At 50.3% G+C, this 20551-nt stretch overlaps 1 protein-coding gene and 1 long non-coding RNA gene across 3 annotated transcripts; one reads left to right on the forward strand and one right to left on the reverse strand.

Annotated features, from left to right (window-relative positions):
• The first annotated feature begins 476 nt into the window (after positions 1-476).
• On the forward strand, positions 477-12178 carry LOC134155004 (uncharacterized). Its single transcript, XR_009961395.1, has 4 exons — positions 477-1898; positions 4471-4647; positions 8379-8525; positions 11326-12178. It is a non-coding gene; the product is annotated as an uncharacterized LOC134155004 (long non-coding RNA).
• Positions 3810-13488, reverse strand: CILP (cartilage intermediate layer protein). 2 transcript variants are annotated; one of them, XM_062601706.1, is made up of 8 exons: positions 13297-13488; positions 12052-12135; positions 11057-11110; positions 9495-9680; positions 8192-8506; positions 7992-8100; positions 7393-7550; positions 3810-6814 (listed from the first exon to the last, which is right to left on the reverse strand). In XM_062601706.1, the coding sequence occupies exons 1-8, from the start codon at positions 13352-13354 to the stop codon at positions 4473-4475; spliced, it is 3306 nt and encodes a 1101-aa protein (XP_062457690.1). In that variant the 5' UTR covers positions 13355-13488; the 3' UTR covers positions 3810-4472. The 2 variants fall into 2 exon arrangements, with proteins under 2 accessions (XP_062457690.1, XP_062457691.1); XM_062601707.1 differs by lacking the exons at positions 9495-9680; positions 11057-11110 and having other exon boundaries at positions 13297-13487.
• Between the last annotated feature and the right edge of the window lie 7063 nt (positions 13489-20551).

Below are 20551 nucleotides of genomic sequence, written 5' to 3' on the forward strand. Positions count from 1 at the left end.
AGGAGAAATACTGTAATTATCTGTTAGCATGGGTGGACCAACTTTTCTGATGTCCAGGTCCCCAGGCACTGGAAAACGAATTCTAGTTCGTTATGGCCAGAGTAAGATGATCAGTGAGATGTAACCCCACAGAAAAAAATTCAGTATTGAAAATTCAGGCAATTTGAGGTTAAAAGTTTTTAGATGACCAAACTGTTCAATTAACCTTTTAGTTCCTAAGAATGCCTCGAGGAAAATTCTTTGACAGTTCTTTAACTCCTTGCTTATTTGAACCTGCTCTGCTATCATAAAGGTGATAGCAAAGAGCTTTGTGTCTACCCTTTGCACCTCCAAAACAACGTGGCGCAAAGTAGCGTTACTGCTGGCTGTTATTAATGCTCCTAGTTGGAATATGAGCTTCCATCCAGCAATGTCTGCGTTAGGTATTAGCATCGGAGAGAACCTGTAGGGCAATTTGTACGCTCTCGCTGACATTGTGCCTCATGTGAGATCTGTTGCTGTTAGTCATCGCTGGCAGTTGCTTATTTCAGTTCTAACTAAAGCATAAAGCAACAGGTGAGTTTTCCTGTGTCTTTGGTGGAGTTTGAGGTGGAAGTGCTCAGAAACCCTGTAGATGGTGCTCACTGCATCTCTTTTAGGGGAAAACCAAGGTCAGCTGGACAGAACATTGAGAAAGTCTGGTACAGAATGTCTTCAGTTAGTTGTTTAATGCCAAGTAATGTCTAAACCATATTGTAGCCAGGATACCTATACTTGTAACTTAATCTTTTGATCTGTACAGTTTTCTTTAAGGCTTCTTAGAATTGCTTTCTATGCAAGAAGTTAGAGGAGATTAAACAGTTCTTGCTTAGCAGTTAATGTCCTAGCTCTGAATATGCACAACTTCACCCTGGTTGTTTTGTGGAGGAAAAAAGGGTAAGATGAATTTATTTTTTTATGGAGGAAATCTTTGGCATGCTATTTTTGGCCTGGTAGAGAAGCTTTAAGGGGAATTGGAGTTCCCCAGGCAGCTGTTTAGCCAAAATGTCTCTTTGGAAACTTCGCTCTCACCTAGCTCTGTAGGGATTTAACTCAGTAAGTAATGAAAATCTGATTATTTTTGCAGAACAGACAAAACAAAAATGGGGCATTCACTGATGAGGTGTGGAATAGCATGTCAGGGCTGACTCTAGAACATAGACATGGTGATTCAATCCCCAGTACCACTGCTGAGGTCAAGTACAGCCGCCTTAGCAATTGGAAAGTGATAATACCAAAATAAGGCAGTTCTCCTTTTGCCATGAGAGGCAAAGTAGAGGAGGTATTCATAGACCAGCATCCAGTATGGCTCAGTTTAAGATCACTGAAGCCAAATTACTGGTAGAACTGCAAAACATTTGGGCACCAGAAGGATTCTGGTATTGGATAGAGATGACTTCATCTTGGATTTCAAATAAATGTTGGAGTGGTATTTCTTAGGATGCTGGCGACTCGCTGTTAGGTGCATCTGTTTCATGATCTGAAATATCACTGCTCCCCCTGCTTCCTAGGAAACCTCTTTATTTCGGATATCTGCTGAATAAATTGCAAATAAACCCAAAGTGTAAGTGATTCATCACAGGAGTACTGGAGGCTTTTAAATAGTTGATTGCAAAATCCCTGGATAATTTGAAGGTTGAGTCTAGTCCTTTTGTTTATCCTAAGTCCTGACAGCCTGATAGCTTCTGGGAAGCAATTTTTTCCCTTTCTTAAAAGCAGGAGGAGGGATAGGTCACCAGATTTATCTGAGGCTTGGAAACTGAGAGACCTTAATGGATGATGCTTTGCCTTAGCCACAAACCTGCTGATGTTTAGGAGCCAGGTCTCCTTCAGCCTGTTTCTCAAGGTTGGTGGTCCAAAGTCTAAAGCGGAGGGAGGAGGTGAGTGGAAGCCTTCAAGCATTCCTGCAGCTTGATGCTCTCCTTTGGTATGTGGGGGTGTGGGTTAGGTTTCAGGTTGCAGAAAGGACATTGCTGTCCACTGACCATAAACACAAGCTGGGGAAGTCAGGACTGACAGTGAACTATAGCATAAAACTTGTGTGAGTGGTGGATGCCAGGACCTGCTGTAGCTTTTCTCCTATCTAAACTTTCTTCGTGTGTTTGATGTGGTGGCTCATCAGTAATGATAAAGTGTTAGCACTGAGTGGTTGTTGTTGGGCCAAGGTTGTTTTCTGTTGATAGTGTTTAAGCACCTGTGTTTGAAAGCTCTCTGTCCTGCTCTTTATCCAGTGTGCTCTGCGAGCAGGCTACTCTTGAGAGCTCAGGGACTCGGGGAGTGCAGAGTGAGTTTGTTCCTCCAAGTCAGAATTAAGCTGCAGTGGGGGACAGTTTGGGGAAACTTGGAGAGCTTTTTGCTGTTTCAGGCTGTAGAGCTGTGACCCTTTCATTGCTGTCAAACAGACATTTCTCCCCAAAAGGAAGAGCCCTATGGTCTGCTGTGTTTGACTCTGGCGAGCCCACGTACACCACAGGGATCACATCCTGAGCTTGCTTTCATCCATCTCCTGGGTTGGTCTGTAGAAGTCATTTGTGTTACTTCACCCTCAAAGTGATGAAACTAAGTTTGGGATTTGGCTGACTGGCTGCAGAGGAGGAGGGGAGCAGAGGGAAGAGACATTTCTCTGAGAGTCTGCAGTGCAAGCCAGGAGCTCTGTGGGAAGGTCCAAGCTGATGCTCCCCACTGGCTGCCTTGGCCCCAGCTCATGCCAAGGCCTTGCAGCAGACTAGACACAAAAGAAAACACAGAGTCTAAATTCATTGGTATGAAGAGCATGTGCCAGAGTATTCCACAGCTCTTCCTTTTCTGCTTCTTTTTGATAACTGTCAATTTGCATCAAAACATGCATTATTAAGGTGGGCTTTTTGACCTTTTAATGCATGATTTTGGCTGCATAACTGCTCAGTCCTGAACAGCTCTGCCTTTAATGCCTGGGATGCCCCATGTCAGACCTGAGAACCTGTTCCGAAGCTTGCTAAATACAATTGAAAGATTCCCCATGCCCTCGATGGGCTTGTAGGCAAGACAGCATAGACCGAAAACTGGCTTCATACCCATAGGAGGACGTTGGGTAGGAAAGGGAAATCCACGCTTGAGTGTGTGCTTGAACTCCAGTTTTCATGCGGCAGCACTGCCCACCTGTCTGTGATCTCTCTCTCTGTGGAAATTTTGGTGTTGGAGGCTTGCCTGCACCCCAAACTTTATTGCCGGTGTTGGGGTGTAAACACAGAATGAATTCTGTGCTGCTGAGGTGCTTGATTCTTCTCTAAAAGTAGTGGGAGGTTGATAGGGCAACTTAATCAGCCACTTGGAGATGGATCAGTGTCTGCCTGACCCCTTTTGTGGCCATCTGTACCTTCAGCTAAGAGCAGTGTGTGCCCAGCAGTGTGTGCTCACTGTGGAGGGAAGCCTATCCTGTTCTTGTCTCTGCACTGCCCAGCCCTGCTTTACATTGCCTGGTTTCCTATGCTCCTCAAAGCACGGTGTCCTAGCCCGCTTTTCTCCCCATCTCTGGGGGCCCTGCTGCTGCCTAATCCCTTGCCCAGGCCTGCTGCTCCGCTTCTCAGCACTGTTTCTGGCTCCTTATTTCAAGCTGGGCACATATTCCTTGACTGCAGCACACCATGGCCAAGCCCTGGACCTGGGGGATCACCAGCCACCCACCAAACCCCTCACCCGTACTCAGGGTCAGCCTTTCAGTGATAAAGCCATGACCTGTTCGTGAACAGAAACGTTCTGCAGTTTATTCTTTGGTTGTGGCCAGGCATTTCAAACACAAAAGCAACACAGCATTGTCAAAGTTATAAAATTACCCTTTTTATTAACCTACCCTATCATTAAAGCATGAATTTTCTTGTCAAATACTGCAAGAAGCAAGAGAAAACTAGTTTTATCCATGTTGAGCCTACAAATCCTCATGGCTTCTCCATGCTGTTGAGCATGTGAGTTCTTAGAAGTGCAGCTGCCGGCAGTTTAGCTGGAATACAGTCATTCTAAAATAAGCTAGAAATAAATAAAATACTTACATTTCAAGTACAAAACCTCGCAGTTGAATTCAGTATGAGGAAATCAGTTTATTCCTTTTCATGTTACCAACTACTGTACAGGTACTTGGGCTGGCAAAGTCTGCAGATGCAGAACAAAAGGGTGTTTTATGTACATGGCTTAATTGAATCATGTGTTTAGTCTTCCCTTTAGGCTATCATACGAAGCTGTTTAATGTCAGGCAGAAAGAAGATGTTTATGGATGCATTTAATAAGACACAAACTCACTACAGCTACTGGCCCCCAGTTTTTGCCTTATGTCTTTCTGGTGGAGGAAAAAAGTGCACCTTCATTATGTCTCAAAGATAATGACACCTACCAGCTTTGGGTTCTGTTGTTAGCAGGTAGGTTTTACTTTCAAATTATACTTCATCAAGTGTGAACAGCTTTACCGAGGCTCCTTTACAGCTCTAGTATCCAGAAGGACGTTGACCTCTCATCGGGATCCTGCTCTGTGGGATTCGGCGGCTTGCCGGTTGCCTTCGGTACGTGGGGCTCTCCCCTGGCAGAACCAGTATGGACTGCTGGCCCGAGTTCCTCTGAGACTCGAAGATGCTTTGCTCTGCCGCGCTCCTCTCCGAACAGGTAAAAGTCAACCCCACGCCAACATCACTTTTCATGGTTCGGGAGGTGCCATCAGATGAGCCATCGAAACACCTACCCAAGGCGATTTCCTTGGCGATCCTCGGGTCTTGGTCGGTGACGGTGTAGATGCCGTAGTTGTGTCCCAGTGGGTCGAGTGGAGCCAGCATGGTGTACTCGCTAGTGTCGTTGTTGGTAGCCATGGGGAGGTGGTTCACCAGGTACTCATGGAGCATGCTGTTGACACTCTCCCTGCGGCAGCTGCCTTGAGGCACCACTTTGACCAGCGTGCGGTCCACACGGTCCTGGTCGAAGAGCATGCCGCTGCACTTGAACTCCAGGCACGCTGCCGACACATCCCGCTGCTCCGAGCTCCGAATGCTGCGGACGTCCCTGATGCCGTAGAGCTTCCCAATGGTACGTGGGTGCGTCCCACCCATGTTCCGAGATCTTATGTTCACCTCTTGGGGTCCATTTATTTTTACTTTAATGTAGCAGGCCCTAAATTCCATAGGCTTGGGCCACCATGCCAGGTAGTCATCGGTCCAGCTCATAAGGTCGTCTTCACTGAAAGGAACAGTGTTGTAGTCATACCTGTCTCCCTCTATCCTGTAAAACCTGAAGTGAGGAGCGTTGTGTGGAGCTTCCTCACATTCTCGTAGGTTTTCGTAGGCATAAATAGGGCCGTTGTTCTCCTCTGGGGAATTAGGGCTTGGCTTGGCCATGTTAATGCTGAAGGCTGTTTTCTTAGTGTTGGAGTCTTCATGGTCTGTTCTTCTGTAGTTGAGCTTGTTGAGATATGGCTGTGGGACCCCAACAGCATTAGGGTTGAGTTTGGGAGCAGAGGGGACAGCTTCAAGTTCTTCACCCCCCATGCTCGCCAAGATATAAGCTGCATAGGCCTCGGGGTTCTGCTCATCACAGAAGGCAGGCACGCAGGCGCCATTGGGACCAGTGACCGCGCTGTCGAAACGGCCCCATGCTCTGGGGTTGGAGGAGAACCCTGGTTCTGGCTCTGTGTTTATAATAGAAATCACAACGCCTTGGATCTGCTCACTTTGCAGGAACCTCTCACTTCTGTAGGCTCGGACTTTGACATAGCACCGTCTGCTCTCTGGGACATCCAGGTTAAACAGTCGCCTTTCTTTGATCTCCATGTTCCCAACCAAAAACGTTCTCTCCTCCCTTTTGCGCCGTCTGCTTTTCTCCAGGTTGAAGTCCCCTTCTTCTTCCCATAATCCTGTCTCAGGGTTCAGGGACCACAGCTTCATCTCTTGCAGGTGCTCTGGCATCTTCACCTGAGCAGCATCCAAATGAACTTTCACTTCCTCTGCATTAAGAGACTCGGTGCCCTTTTCATCAGTGAAGTCCACGGAAAACATGCCATAGGTGCGGAGTGGAAATACATCTCCTTCCTCATCTACAAAGTTCAGGTCGCTTTGTGTCACAGGAGCTGTTGAGATGTTTCTTGGGTCCAGAAATGTCACGCTGGCTTTCACTTTGCCTCTGTAGGCTTCTCCGTTTTTCCTATAAAATGCATTGGGAGGAATTTCTAATTCGGCAATCGGATCATCTTCTTCCATTTCTCCCAAAGAGATTACATTGGTTTCAGTGGATTCCAGTGTAACAGGGGGCTTCTTTCTTAGCAGCTTGATCTCATGAAACACAGCACCTCCGTTTTCCTTGAAGGGCAGAACCTTTGTTGTGTTCACAAACTTCTGCAGCCGGTCAACAAAAGTTAGAACCAGTCTCTCCGTGTCTGCTGGGACATGGACCGAGAAGGTTCCCTTGTAGCCAGTCATGCTCACTTTCTTGTTGCCCATGTAGATGTGGCCAAACCTCAGTGGCTCTCCGTTATCTGCTGCTGTGGCTCTGCCTCGAACTGTTATTTTGGTCTCAGTGCATTTTTTGCAGCCACATTCTACAACAACTTTAGTGGGGAGTGTGTACCCATCACAGGAGATGTCTCTGGTTTCCATCTTGGACACTCCGCAGCAATAGGCAACGTTGTCCTTACACCGGAGCCCCTTGTCCAGCTTCCCAGCACAGGTCTTTGCTGGGCACTTGCCAACATCATAGTAGAAGGTATTTGTTGCTTTTTGGAAGCAGTCGTGAGGAAGTCGGATGAGGTGGCTTTGGGGTTGGGAGTCGCAGGCTGCCTCTTGTCTCCCTGTTGAATAGGATTTCTTAATGAGCAGCATGAAAGAATTGTGGTCATTGCTTTGTGGTCTGAAACCCTCAGAGTTATTGAGGGTTTCGAAGCCACAAACCAGATGTTTTTGCAGCATTTTGGTTAGGTGGTTTTGGTAAAGCAGGTGCTCAGCTTTCACTTTAGGTACCTGATTAAGAGCAGTGCTGTTTGCATCCAGCTCCTGCTTACCCACCACTGCCATCCAGCCCACCCTCTGCTGTTCTGCAGCTGACTGGCCTTTTGGCTAGGAAGAAACTAAATGCTTCCCAAGGTTTAGGAAAAAGCCCCTAAGCAAACAAATATTCACGTCAGGCAGCAAATACAGTGAGAAATCTGCTGAAACCAGCAGATTGAGCTTGGCAGGTCACCTGCAATGCAGAGCTCCAGTTTGTAGAGAGCATCTGGTTCCCAACCAGCTCACACAAGCTTATCTGCTAACGGATGCTTGCATTTGGCCCTAAATATTTTACTTGGGACTTTTCTTTCCCACATGTACCACAGTTCCTGGTTTCTGCCTCCCCAGCTGCTTGGAGAGCATCACGCCCATTTTATCTTACCTATGACAGCAAGCTTGGCAGGCTGGGACTTCGCTGACCCCCCAGCACTGCTGGCCTTGCAGAAATACTCTCCTGAATGGTGCCTGTTCAGGTTCTTCAGAATCAGGTTGTTTTTGTATTTGTATAAAGAGGGATCCAGCAGGGAGCCGTTGTGGTACCTGCCAGGAACAGACAGTTAAGGGGACAGAGCCATGGCCTTAATCCTGCTGCGTGGATTTTGCCAGGCCTCTTGCCTCAGTTTCCCCATTTGTAATCTGGCAAGGTGGCATCACCTAAAAGTTATTCCCCTTCCCCTGGCAGTACTGAGATGCAGCTGCTGGCAGTTGGCAGACAGGAGAACTGCCAGTCCTGCCTGCTGAGGGTTTTCCAACTCTTATTTGTGTGTTTTAGCACTGAGTCCCTCAGCAGATGACATTGCAGCACCTCTGAGATCCACCAGCTCTGCACACCTCGAGGACACCATCATTTGCAGTAATTTGTTCCCATCGTATTTAGCTGTTTTATAGCTAGAACCCCACCTTTATGGGGATGGTAAGGAGATACAAATTGAATCCATGGGACAAATAGGACTTCTACCTGATCAGACTGGACTTTCTTACCAGAGGTAGCGGTCAGGGGCCGGGCTCCCAAGGGCATCACAGCAGAGCGACACACTCTGTCCCACTCTCCTGGCTTTGTCCTCAGGGCTTCTGAAAACATAGGGTTTGCCTGCAAGGGAGGAAAAGGCCATCTCATTACTCTTCCCCTCCTAAAACTGGAGTTTATCCCTTACTGCTGTGTAAAACCTCATTGTGGCTACCTGATCGCTGCAGCTGCACTTGGATCGCCAGGTTTCTTCTGTTGCTCTCAGGCACGGTGACGATTGCTGTTGCGTATTTGGCTTTCTTTATTTTCAGGGTGTTTTTGCCATCAGGACAGATCCCCGGGATCCTAAACATGCCCCTATCATCGGCTGTTGTCAACAGCTTAAGTTTCTTGGCTTGCAGGTAGACCCGGGCATCGGGAGCAGGCGACCCATCCTCAAGAGAGACCTTCCCATGGAGGGTCGCATCCTCGCACATGCAGGCATCGCAGTCAGCATTGACACGGCCCATGGGGCAGGTGATGTTGCAGGCTGGAGGAGAGGCAGGCAGGTCAGAAAGTGGCCCCAGGTGCTCATAACACTCATGGCATGTTCTCATGTCTGCTTTTAATTTAGATGCAATCAGGCAGATACTGCATAAGGAATAAATTGAATCCAAAACATATTTTTACTGATTATCAACAGCTGTGCCTTAGAAACACTGGGACGATGTGATTCTGAACCTGACAATTAGTAGAAAGCAGACACGTGGATATAATTACAGCTAGGAACTGTATTTACCTTCCCCAAAGGGCTGGATTTCAGGAAAATCTGAATCCAGATCAGCATGTGAGCTCTTAGCTTAACCCTGGTGAAATTACAAATCCAAATATCTTAAACTTTACAGGTTTCAGTTACCAACTCGTCCCCAAAAGTCATGATTTTGGTCTGTCTTAAAGACCATTTTCCCTTATTCAGTGGTATCCTGGCTTGGGCAGGACTAACACAGGTAAATTGCCAAATGAGCATTACTCATTGGGTTTAATAAATGGTCTCCCAGACAGTGATTCCAAAACATTTTCGTTACCTATAGCAATTAATCCCAAATAATTATCTTTTCTCATAGGCTATTTTAAGAATTATTTGTTTAAAGGAGGATTATAAAAATAATATAATGAATTACAAGCCCCTTATGCAGGATCTGTGGCAATTCAATATTCCCAACTCTTCCCCTTCCTGGAGATTTTGTGGATGCAGCTGCCACTTTGAGAGCTGCTGTTATAATAATGAGATTTTTCCTGCATCCCTGGGATCTTTATGGGTCTCTGATGATTCTCCATATATGTATCCCCCACTTATCTTGCCATTTGGCTATAAACTCCCTGTGCTCTGCTCCAGCCCTGCTCGGGAAGGCACCAGCATCGCAAAATTCTCTCAAGGGAAAGGAAGACGGTAAAATGAGAGCGGAGGGAATACAACGCCTACGTGGTGGTGAGATCAGGACATCGCCCCCTGCCCGTAAGTGAGGTTATAGGAGCACCTGAGCAAACATGTCCAATGCAGAGCCGCCCTTCCTCAGTCGCTTCATTACAGTGCACGCCCCAGCGGCGCTCAGCTAGGCAGGATCTGGTACGCTTCTGCACACCGGTTTGGCCACACTTTGCTGAGCACTCGCTCCATTTCGACCATGGAGACAGAAACCTTTTTGAATCTGGCACCAGTGGACCTTAAATGATATCAGTGGTGTGTTAGAGACGCACATTAGACATACAGCTGGCTGAAAATGAGTAGCTGTTTTCTTAGCAGCTTCAGTATAGCTCAGACTATGCATTTGGATATTTTGCAGCACATGGATTAAACAAACTTAAAGCATGTTCAGGGAGCTGGGAAATAAAGCATGAGGAGGCGTCTGAAAGCTTCTGACTTAATTCCCTGCAGGCAACTGAATTCAGGCTGATTAAGATAAACTGGAGGGGAGCAAAGTGCACGCAGCTCATGCTTAGTGTTGAATAACTTTGGCTTAAAGGAAACCAAACGCACATTGTCATTTAAATGCTGTCTGAGGGGCCACGCTCGCCTGCGTTTCAAATGTGGTTAAATAAAAACAAACCAAAGCAAAAAAAAAGAGTAAAATTGCTTGTATGTTGAATGTCTTTAACCATACTTCAACATATGTTCCCTATAGCGGAAGTGTGTGTCCTATTGTGAGCACTTTTACTGTGTGCAAAACAGAAGCCTAAGATGCTACTGAGCATGTAGGGGACAGCTGATCTGTAAAATACGAAAGAGTCTGTAAAACATACTGAGGATTTAATATGGGGTTAGATTTTAAAGGGAATTTCTTTCACTGGCAGTAGATGGTATTAATTTAGATGGTATGATATAGATGGTATTAAGTGACTTTGAATGGATGAGAGCCACTCCGAGTCTGTGGTTTGGGTTTCTTTTTAAATGACAGTGTTCTAATAATGTTTATAAGGATTTGTTCATGACTAAAGTTTTTAAAAACGAGGTTTCTTGAAGGTAAGTGCTGTGTCATTTCCCATACCTACTGTTCCACCCCATTTGCAATGAACCAGGTTGGGTTCTTTCCTAGAAAGGCCAAAAATGACCCCTGGCTTACAAAAGCAGGTGGCTGGGGAAGGCTATTTAAATGAGAGCAGCCAGGGAGTGTCATGTCTGGGTTGGAGTGAGCTCTTGGCTTAGATGGGCAAGATTTTAATCTGTTGGCATCTTCGGTTCAGCATCCTGAGTGGTGCATCCATAGACCTTACTCAGCAGTTTGAGGGATGCAAGAGGAGGTAGGCTTGGGGATGTGGTAGCGCATGGATAAATGTCTGTCTGTGTTTCCCCAAGCAGAAATCTAACATGCAACAGATTAAAGTGGGATCTCAGTAAGATCCTGAGCTTGTTTGGGGTCACTGCAGGGCTGGTGATGATGAGAAAGGAGGGGAGTCTTGCAGGAGGAAAATAGCATCACATGGCTTTGGGTAGAACCTCGGCAGCAGAAAAAGTGGAAAGCAGAGGATGGGGAGAAGCCGAGGGACCGAGCACTAGTGGGGATGTGGGGAGGGACCCGTGGCACTGGCCAGCAGCACATACTGCGTCTGGTGTAGGTGAAGATCGGGTCTGCCCGGCGAGAGCTGCTCCTCGAACCTGCGGGCAGAGGATGCACGGGGTGGTTCAAGCAGGGTTTGCCCATTCCCTGGCTGAGCACCAGTCCCTGCACCGCACCTGGCTGCTCAACCCAACCAGGACCCCCTCTCCTGGAGGCAAAACCTGAGTTTACAGCTCACTGCTGCCAAGGGCAGGAGCTTTAATTTCCAATTGCGTTGGTCAGAATCTCAGTATTTTGCTTTATTTCTCCCTAGAGAAGCAGGAGTCAGCCCCTGCTCTGCAAGCCTCAGCATCACTGCCTCGTGCCATCCACTTGGAGGGGAAAACAATCTTCCTGGAAGTTTTCTTCAAAAGACCAAGTGAAGAAAACCTCTGAGTGTTCATGGTTTTGTGCTTTGCTTCTCCCCAGCAGGTAAGAGAGCTGCTGGGAATGGGACAGAAAGCTGGGAAAGTCCCTTAATCCCTCAGCTATGGCATCAGCGTGTCCAGCCCTTCCAGGGCCTGCTGGAATCTAAATCCTGAGCCCAGGGCAGTAAAGCTTAAAAGGTTGCAATGTCTCCTTGGGGTTAAGGAGCAGACTGGGCTCTACAGGTAGTTAATACCCCACAGGCTTTCATTCTATATGGGGTCACCAACTGCGTGGGGACAGGCTGGGAAGGGGAAGGGCAAGTCAGAGCATGTTCTTGCCCATCCCTGGGCTCTCCTCGCCCTCCCAGCCCGCCCGTGCTTCCCGCGGGAGCCAGGGCTGTGGTCACGCACTTGACCTTCACTTTTCCAGGAGAGGAGCCAACAGCGTGTGTCAGCGATAGCTAGAACCCTACAGGAGGTCGAGGATGATTAACATTTATTCCATTGCTTAAATGTCCTCACCTACTCAAATAATAGTGTTTGGTTGTAAACTGAGGCTGAAAAAACCCAAGGCACGTGCAAACACCCCTTGTCCTGGTGAGGGAAAGCCACCCGAGCTGGGAACAACTTACTCTCCAAGCTGAGCATTACCAGCGGGCTGAAGGTTTTCTGTCCTATCTGGATCCTGCCGAGGGCTGGTTTCAGAAGCCTTTGACCTAAGGATTAATGAATGAGAGATTAAATTAGGTTAACAATGAATTAATTAGACTCAAGGGATTGGGCATGCTTAGGATCAGTTTTTCAGCTTTCCCTTTGGGTTGTGGCTGGTAAGAGCTGCAGGTTAGAGCTCCTGTGGGATGCAGGGCAGGAGATGCCAAATGAAGGGTGTGATGGAGATGTCCCACAGCATTGCTGCACCTCAGGTATGATGCAAATTTGCCATTTCACTTAGCACCCAAGGAAAGCTTTTTTGTGCTTTCTGTGGTGGAGCAGCTCAGATCAAATCATCATCTTCTTTTTGGAGATCTAAAATATATCCTGCCTCTCCCTCGTGGGGAGAAATGAACCCAAAGTGAATGAGGCTGGTTGTTGCTATGGGACACAGGCTGGTTTCTGCACTTGCTGGCAGCCTGTGTGCCCAAGGGGAGCTGGTGGTTGTGGCTGGTGGACCTGCCCCACTTTAACTGGGGAGCTAAGCCTGAAGCTGAGCAGCATTGGCTCTGAACTCCTGGGGGCTCAGCAAGGGCTTCTGGGCACTTCCCCAGCTACAAATTGACTCTCCCTGTTTTAAACCAGGTGTCTGGCCAGAGCACTTCAGGGCAAAATTCCTCTATAGCCCTGAAAAACAAACCTAAAGAGCCTATGAACACGTTTCCTCACAAGACCACCGGCGCAGAGTGGCAGGTTGCTTATCACTCAGTGCTATGGTATGTGCAACCCTGCAGAGCCAGCAGACAGAGTCTGCTGCTCCTGAGCATCTTCTCCTGGAGAAGAGCCATGGTGATGCTTCCCAAGGGCTTGGCTTGGAGGCTGGGTTTGTTTCATGCTCGGGTGATGGATAAGGCACTGGCCAGGGTGGGTCTGCTCAGAGCACAGGGGAGCTGGGGTGCAGACTCAGCCAGGGATGGTCTCAGCACGGGGGCTTATCCATGTTTAACCAGAGGCTGCTGCCGGTGTGCTGCTGGCTGGGTGGGTGCCAGCCCTCATCTGGAAGTCCTTTGGCCAGGCAAGCACTGCAGTGACCCAGAGCAGCAGCTGGCATTGATGTCGGGTCCGTGTCTGCTGGCTCAGCAGCCGCCGACAGACATGCCTTCACACTGGTGTGCCCGCGGGCAGGGGACAGCGCAGAGACGGGAATAGAAACGAGTAACCTTCACCTAGAACGGATGTGGCTCCCAGGAGGAGGAGGAGGATCCATTCCTTCACAGTGACCATCGTCTCCAGAGGTGACTGGGGCTCCTTGGAGTACCCTCAGTCGTCCCAGCCCTGCAGAGATAAACCCAGCTGTGTCGAGGCTCACCCAGGGTCTTGCTGCTTTCAGGGAGCTTCTCCAAGGCTGAACCAGCCCAAAACTGGAGCTGCTCATTCCCCCTCCAACCCATCCACAGCAGCTTCCCAAGAGGGGAGCAGCAGGGGCTCCACATCTGCACTGGCATCCCCTCTGCTTCTCACTGTCACATCTGAGCCCAAATCTATTCTGCAGAGCGATGCTTTGTAATGACATCTCCTTAAAGTGCCTTTTAAGAGCTTAAATACTTCTGCAGGGATGCTCTTGCAGCCCATGTGGCTCTGTGGGCCCCCGCTCTGCCCCCCACATGAGCAGAGACATCATGCCTCCATCCCTCTGCCTGCACACTGGGCTTGGTGTGAGGACAGCATCGTATCCCAGTATGTTCCAGGGGTGTGGGGAGGGGGAAGGCTCCCAAGTGCTTCTGAAAGTGGAAAAATCCCATGCAAAAGCCAAGTCTTCCCTGCAACTGTGAGCAAGGAGCTTTTCTGCACACAGAGATGAGGGACTGAGGCTTTGTGTTGCTCTCCCCCAGCTCAGCCACTTCATATTTTGCTATAAGCGAGTCCCTTAGCCCTGCAGCACCAAGCATTTGGGTATTTAATTTCTCAAGGTACCCATGGAGCTGCTGTTATCCAGATGCTTTATTTTATGCACCCCAAATTAATAAGCCTGGTGCGGGGAAATGTTGCCTCAGGCTTTTCAGTGCCTCAGTTTACCCATAAAACAAGGCTGACAAAGAGCAGCCGGCAGCGAGAACACCCTGTCATTAGTAAGCAGTTTTAACCCTCCCCAGCGACACCAGGGAATGCAGGACTAGGAAATACTTTGATTATGGCTCAGCAAATCCCAGTCAAGCAAAAATAACAAGCAACACATGAGCCGTGTTCTGTGGGCTTACGGCGGGGTTGTGAACTCGCAGCCAGACAATAACCAGGAAAAATTAATCCAGGCTGAAAGCTTGTTTCCCACTCGGCAGCTATTTTGGGAGCTGGCTGTGACTTGTTCAGTGCTGGGTTTGGGATGGGATACATCCCTCTGGCCCGGGGACATGTGATGCTGGGAGAGGGGGGGTTCCAGCAGCCGGATCCTGGTGTCAGGGAGCATTCAGCATTGTATCCCCTTTCTGGCAGGGAAGCCGGTGTGGGACAGAGCCACAAGAGATCAAACAGCCCCTTGTGAGCAAAGCACTGTTGTACCCCCCCCAACATCCCACGCCAGCATCCCCATTAACCCTGCCCCAAACCCATTAGCTGGATGAGGAAGAGAGAAGCTGGACATAGGGAACTACGTCCCCATCAAGGTTTCCCAGCCTGCAGCCTCTGCACCTTCATCTGCCCATCAATTAATACCCACCTCACCCTTAATCACAGCTGCTCTTAATTACACAGCCTTAATAGCACAGCAATACTACATAACCACCAGCTGCCACGAAGGGGAAAAGCTGAGCAGAGTTGGGGTTTATTTGCTCTTAGTACAAAACCCATAAAACCCCTGTTAAGGAGTGTCTCATCCTCTCCCCACAGAGCCACAAACTGAGCTGCGGTCCCTGGAGCGAGGCGAGGGTTTGACTGCTGTGGGATAAGGGATTCGCAGCCTGTTGGGAAGGAGAAGAGAGAGTTGCTGCTTACCCAAGCCCTGCCGTGCACCGCCGCCGAGCCGGGCTGCGCGCGAGCCTCCCGCAGCCAAGGCAGCGAGGCGCTTATATAGCCCGGCGTGTAGCTTAGGGGATGGCAGCGAGCCACCGGCCGCCGAGCACAAACAGATCGGCCGAGAGAGGAAACCACAGGCTGAATAATCCCTTAACGAGGTAATGGTAAACACAAACCCTGGGTGAAACTGCACCTCCAGGGGCTGGCGGTGATGCCACGGTGTGGCAGGGTGCTGCGGTGGGGGTACCGCGTCGCGGTGTGGGTACCGCATCCCGGCACAAGAGCATCGCTGTTAGGGGTTCACCCTGAGGCTAGATCCAAAATAGATGCTGCTGACTGTTGAAGATGAAAATACAGAGTACAGTGTGTAGTGCAAAGAGGTCTGGGGACACTTTTTTTGGCTCCTGCTTGGTGTGGGACAAATGTTTGGGCCAAAACCCCCACCCCATGGTGTTCCCACATTTCACAGGGCTCAGCAGGACACCATTCCCTGTGCTGCTTGTGCTGCCTGCTTGCCTTTGCCCCTGTGCTGGCTCTGGCAGGGGTCAAATGAGGATGCTGGGGCATGCAAGGTTATGGGACAAAGCCAGATGGATTGGTCTGGACGCATGGGGTATCACAGAGAGGCAGAGGCAGGTCCATCCCTGCACATAAATGTGACGGCATCCCACCTGAGCCGTAAGGAGATGTATCAACAAACCCTAATGAGAGCTCCCCACCTGCCTGAGGCTGGCTTCAGCTCCCCCCCAGGTCCTTTCTCCCTCTGCAGCTGCATTTCTCCCATGTACTCATGGCAGATAGTCCTTGCTCAGGGCTCCTGGGTACTGCACAGAGCATATGGCCATGTGTGAGTGTGTACCACCCATGCACGCAGCCCTGGGCACCGTGGGGCCGTGCTGTCTGTTTGTGCAGGAGCCTGGTGTGGCAGCCTGAGCTTTACATGGTAGGAGCTGCTCCCGAAGGCTGGGGACGGGCCTTGGGGCAGCCAGTGGTGTATGGGATGTGCCAGTGGAGACTTGGGCTGCCTCTTAGTAATCCTTGCCGGCCCCGCTGCCAGAGGGAGCGGTGCGAGAGGAACACAGATCGAGGTGTCACATAAAAAATGATCGGTGGTGCCTGCACCAGCTCCTGTTGGTGTTTACAAGGGACAAGGAAAACACAGTGGGGATGTGCCAAGAGATGGCAGGTTGTTTATCCGGTGGGCAAGGAGTGCCCGGAGAGCCAGAGCTCCCCCAGGACCTGTGGGATCAACATGGAGCTCACTGTGTTTCCCCCCTGCCATGAGGATGGGATGTGGGAAAGGTGCCGAGACAGGGAGTAAGGAATTCACCTTTCCCGGATGGCACCTACCTCCTGCCATGGCCAGCCCATCCCTAGCACAACACCAGTGCCTCAGCTATGGTCCTGCTGGTGCTGACATCAGTTTCCATGGGTCACAGGGCGGGGTAAGGAAAGGTGCTGTTCTGCCAAAGGAAAGCTGTTGTTCTGTATGTCATGGAACCCAGGTGATAGCTCCAGCGCAGCACAGCTGAGGGCATTTTGCATGGGATTTTGCATTCTTCTTAGCACAGGTGCCTCCTCCTTAGCATGGATGTCTCCTCTCCAGCATGGCTCCTGCAAGATGAGCTCCGGAGACACGTGTGTGGCTTCAGGAGCAGGTCTGGGACACATGAGTTCATGCAAAACCCAAGTCTCTACAAGAGTCTGGTTGCGCAACCTCTCTTGGCCTGGCCATCCCTCGCTGCGCCTCTGGCACGTGGCTGACGCTGGATGGAGCAGCACGAGCAGAGCCCCAGATGTTTCCAGCACTGAGCACCACCGGCTGCACCGCAGCTCCGGGACATGCGCGGCCGCTTCCCGTCCCCCCGAGGTGGGTAACACCCAGACCTGTGGGATGGGGGACAAGCAGGATGCTGCCCTGTGCCCACGGCCAGCAGGGAAACATGCATCCCAGGCCAAGCGGCTCATATCGTTCTGGTCATCGCATCAGGGTTCAGCTGAGACTGGTGTTTCCCAGCCAAAGCGTTGGTGCCCCTTGGATTTATTCCTCTCCCGGATTAACCCTGGGGACCCTGCCCAGCTCTCATGGGATTTTTCCATGGTTTCATCACTGATGTGTGATTACAAATCCATAATGTATTTATGTGAATGTTGCCATGCTTAATGCTTCCCCCCACCAGTGCTGAGGCCGGGGCAGGGTAAGAGGAGTGTGACAGCAGGTAGTGGAACAGCATCTCCCTCTCTGTGCTCCTTCATGGTTGTCCCTCCAATAAATCCAGAGGAAAACTGGCTAGTGATGCTCATCCTGCCTATTTGTGCCTCCCACCCTTTCCAATAAGGCATTGGCAGAGTGACTGTTGCCAGACTCCGACAGCACCATGCAGGGAGGGTGTCTGGGTGGTGGGGCTGCTCTCAGGGCTGCACATGGGGTTTACAGGCTATGGGGACTATGAAGTGCCCTGTGGAGTCCATGAGATGCCCTTTGGGGCTGAGGCTGTGCTCAGTTCCCAGCTGCTTGCCCCATCCTCCCTCCCTGCACCCTCTCCACTCCTCCGAAGGGAGCTGACGGATATTTTCCCCTGCTGCCTGTTTCTGGGCTCGCTTCTGTTTACGGAGATGGGAGTTAAAAGAAGTGATTGATGACTTTGTTCCATCCCAAACACTTTGGGGAAGTTTGTGCGGTTTCGGAGGGCGAGCTGGGAGCTGGGATTTGATGAAGCACTTGGCTCCCGGCGCTGCTCCAGCCATGCTCCAGGGGTGGCTGATGTTGTTTGTTCAGCCCTGTTTTGCTATCCCAGGAGCTGGGCTGGCGATTTCCATGGGTTGTAGGAGCACTGGGGGACATAGCGGGTCCCTGGGGCTCACTCTGAGCTCTGAACCACCAGCAAACCTTGCTCCACCACAATATTGTTCCACTTAAGCCCTCTCCCACTGCTTCATCAGCACAGAATTACACTCCAACTGCCTGAAAGCTTTGGAAAAGAGCCCGAGAAATGAACTACTGGAGTTTGGTTTTATTGTGTGGATGAGGATTTACAGGCTGTGGCTGGGAGAAAAGCAGCAAGCGGACTTTCCCCCCAGGAAGGATCTGCTTTCCGAGGCTACAGCCTTGACCGTGGCTCAGCAGTGCTCAGCTCCACGTACACCATCTATGAAACAGATGCAAACAGCACCACGGAGGGGGACATGGTGGAAGGCAGGAGCTGGGGAAAGACTCGTTTTAGTTGTGGAGGTCAGGGAGCTGGGGGAGAGCAAGCAGCTGCAGGGCCCAGGGGTGAGCCCCCAAGTGTCTGCTGGCACCATCACATAACTGACACCCCCAGCATGTAAATGTGGGGTATGCCCTGCTCTGTGACCCCAGCTATCAAGGCAAAGGGCTTTTTCTAGTGCTTCTGCAGTGCCTGGCTGTTATCTGAGTGCACTGGGACTGTTACCTGCATCCCTGCTGCATGTGTACAGCTCCATATCCAGACTCCCGTTGCCTGGAGAGGGGTTTGCTGGTCATTGGGATATCCTGGACCACTGAAGGGTCCTGCTGCGGTTGCCCTCCTGGATGCTGTGTCTGTTTCTGACATGTCTCCTTCCCCATCGCAGCTTGGAAGAGATGGGAGATGTTATGAGAACACCACAAGTGTCTCAACAGCAAATCCCTTTTAAATTACATTGCTGAGGACATTGAGATAAGTATTCTGGCTCATTTAGAAACTCTGTGAGAGGGGAAAGGCTGCTATTTTCAAGCTCTCTATGACTAATGCTCATCCCAGCCTCTCCCTGCATGGTGCCTGGAGCATTATCTCCTTAGGGATGCTCAGAGGGCAGCATCATGGTGCCTCGTGCTGGTACAACACTAATATTGGCTGGGTACATCCTACTGGCAGATGTGGGCTAACAGCAGGGTCTGGGTTATTGCACAACCTTGGATTAGGGATGGAAATGCAGTTGCAAGATGGGAATGGGCACAATTGGAATGTGGCCATGTCCGAGGCAGGGCTGTGCCTCAATGGGGACATTTAAACCATGGAGGAAGAGCAGGAACAGAGCTCCAGCCCACAGCCCACTGGCTGTTTGCTTTAGCTCTTGACACGGTTTGGTGGACAAAGACCATCCTGTGTCAAAGCACATGTTGCTTTGGGCAATTAATTGCTCCTGAAGAAATCCTTAATTTATTACTCTGGTTTACGGGAATTAGCTTTGGGTTTGGAGGCGCTCCAGCCTGTGCACCCATGCTTGGCAGAGAGAGCAGCCTCCTACCCATGGGATGGCAGCCCCTGGGCTCATCTGTGCCTTTTCCACCTTGATTTTCTTGCAATAAACCAGGTCAAAGCAAGCAGATTTGCACTGACTTGCACCAGCAAAGCACCAGCCAGTTTTCCCTAAAAACCAGCAAAATCCTGCCTGAACCATGGACGTGCAAGGGAGCGCTTGTATCTTCCAGCACACCATGATTTGTCTCTGTCCTACTCTGTAAGGACTGCAGCACATGGAAGAGGTGTAGGCTGTGTAAGCTGCACCAGAGGCGATGGTGATGGCAATGAAAGCAGAGGGAGCATCGTGTTCAAAGGTGCTTTTGAATGTGAGGATGGACCTTTACTTGGGATGGGCAGAAAGCATGTGAGGGATGGAGCAGGGATAGAGCCGGGATGGAGCAGGGTGGGTGGTGGGCACCATGCGTGAACCATACATGAATTAATTTCAGGTTAATTATTGCACTGAGGCAATCGGGGCCGATCCCCATCCAAGTTTTGGCTCCTAAGGAGTTCGTCAGCATCCATGCTGGCGAAAGAGGGCATGGAAGCGCCTCCCCTTCCCGGAATGCCTGTGGTCATGGGGGCGACCGGAGCTGTAAATTAGCTCATGAGCTCATGAGGACATGCTCGGAAGAGCCAGCCTGTGCCGAGCTAATTCCAGCATTGCCGGGATTCCCCTTGGAGCGGTTGTGGCCATATCAGCTTTCCCAGAGGGTAAATGTGAGTTTGCCAGCAGCGGGCAGTGGTGTTGGTGAGGGGCAAGCACTGCAAAGGGAAAGGCTGGCAGCATCCCGGTGTGAGCACCTCGGAATGGGGTAGATGGAAACGGCCGGGAGCAGGCTGGAAAGGCAGCATGGGAGATAAGACCTTCCCAAGAAAAACTCAGTGCAATGCTCCCGGCATTGGCTTGAGCTTTGCTTCCCAAAACCAGGCCAAGTATGGCCACGGGGAGATGTCAGCACTGATGTTCATCCCAAGGAACACCAGGGTCGGGCAGTCCCAGAGCCTGGCTCGGAGCAGGTTTCTTGCAGGAGGGTAGGAACAGGGTGGTGGAGCAGAAGCTATGCTCCTCTGGCTTGCTTAACTCAGCATTAATGGCTTCTCTCCCCACTGAGCCACTGATCCCTCCTGAAATCAGTGATGTCCCTGCATAAAGGGTGGGTTTAAACCTTGAAAACTCCTTGGAGATATGAGACACAGGGGAAAGAGGTGCCAGGGAGGTTTT

Source organism: Pezoporus occidentalis, unplaced genomic scaffold (assembly GCF_034315485.1).
Source record: "Pezoporus occidentalis ecotype Australia unplaced genomic scaffold, CSIRO_AGI_Poc_V1 ctg72, whole genome shotgun sequence".
NCBI lineage: Eukaryota > Metazoa > Chordata > Aves > Psittaciformes > Psittacidae > Pezoporus > Pezoporus occidentalis.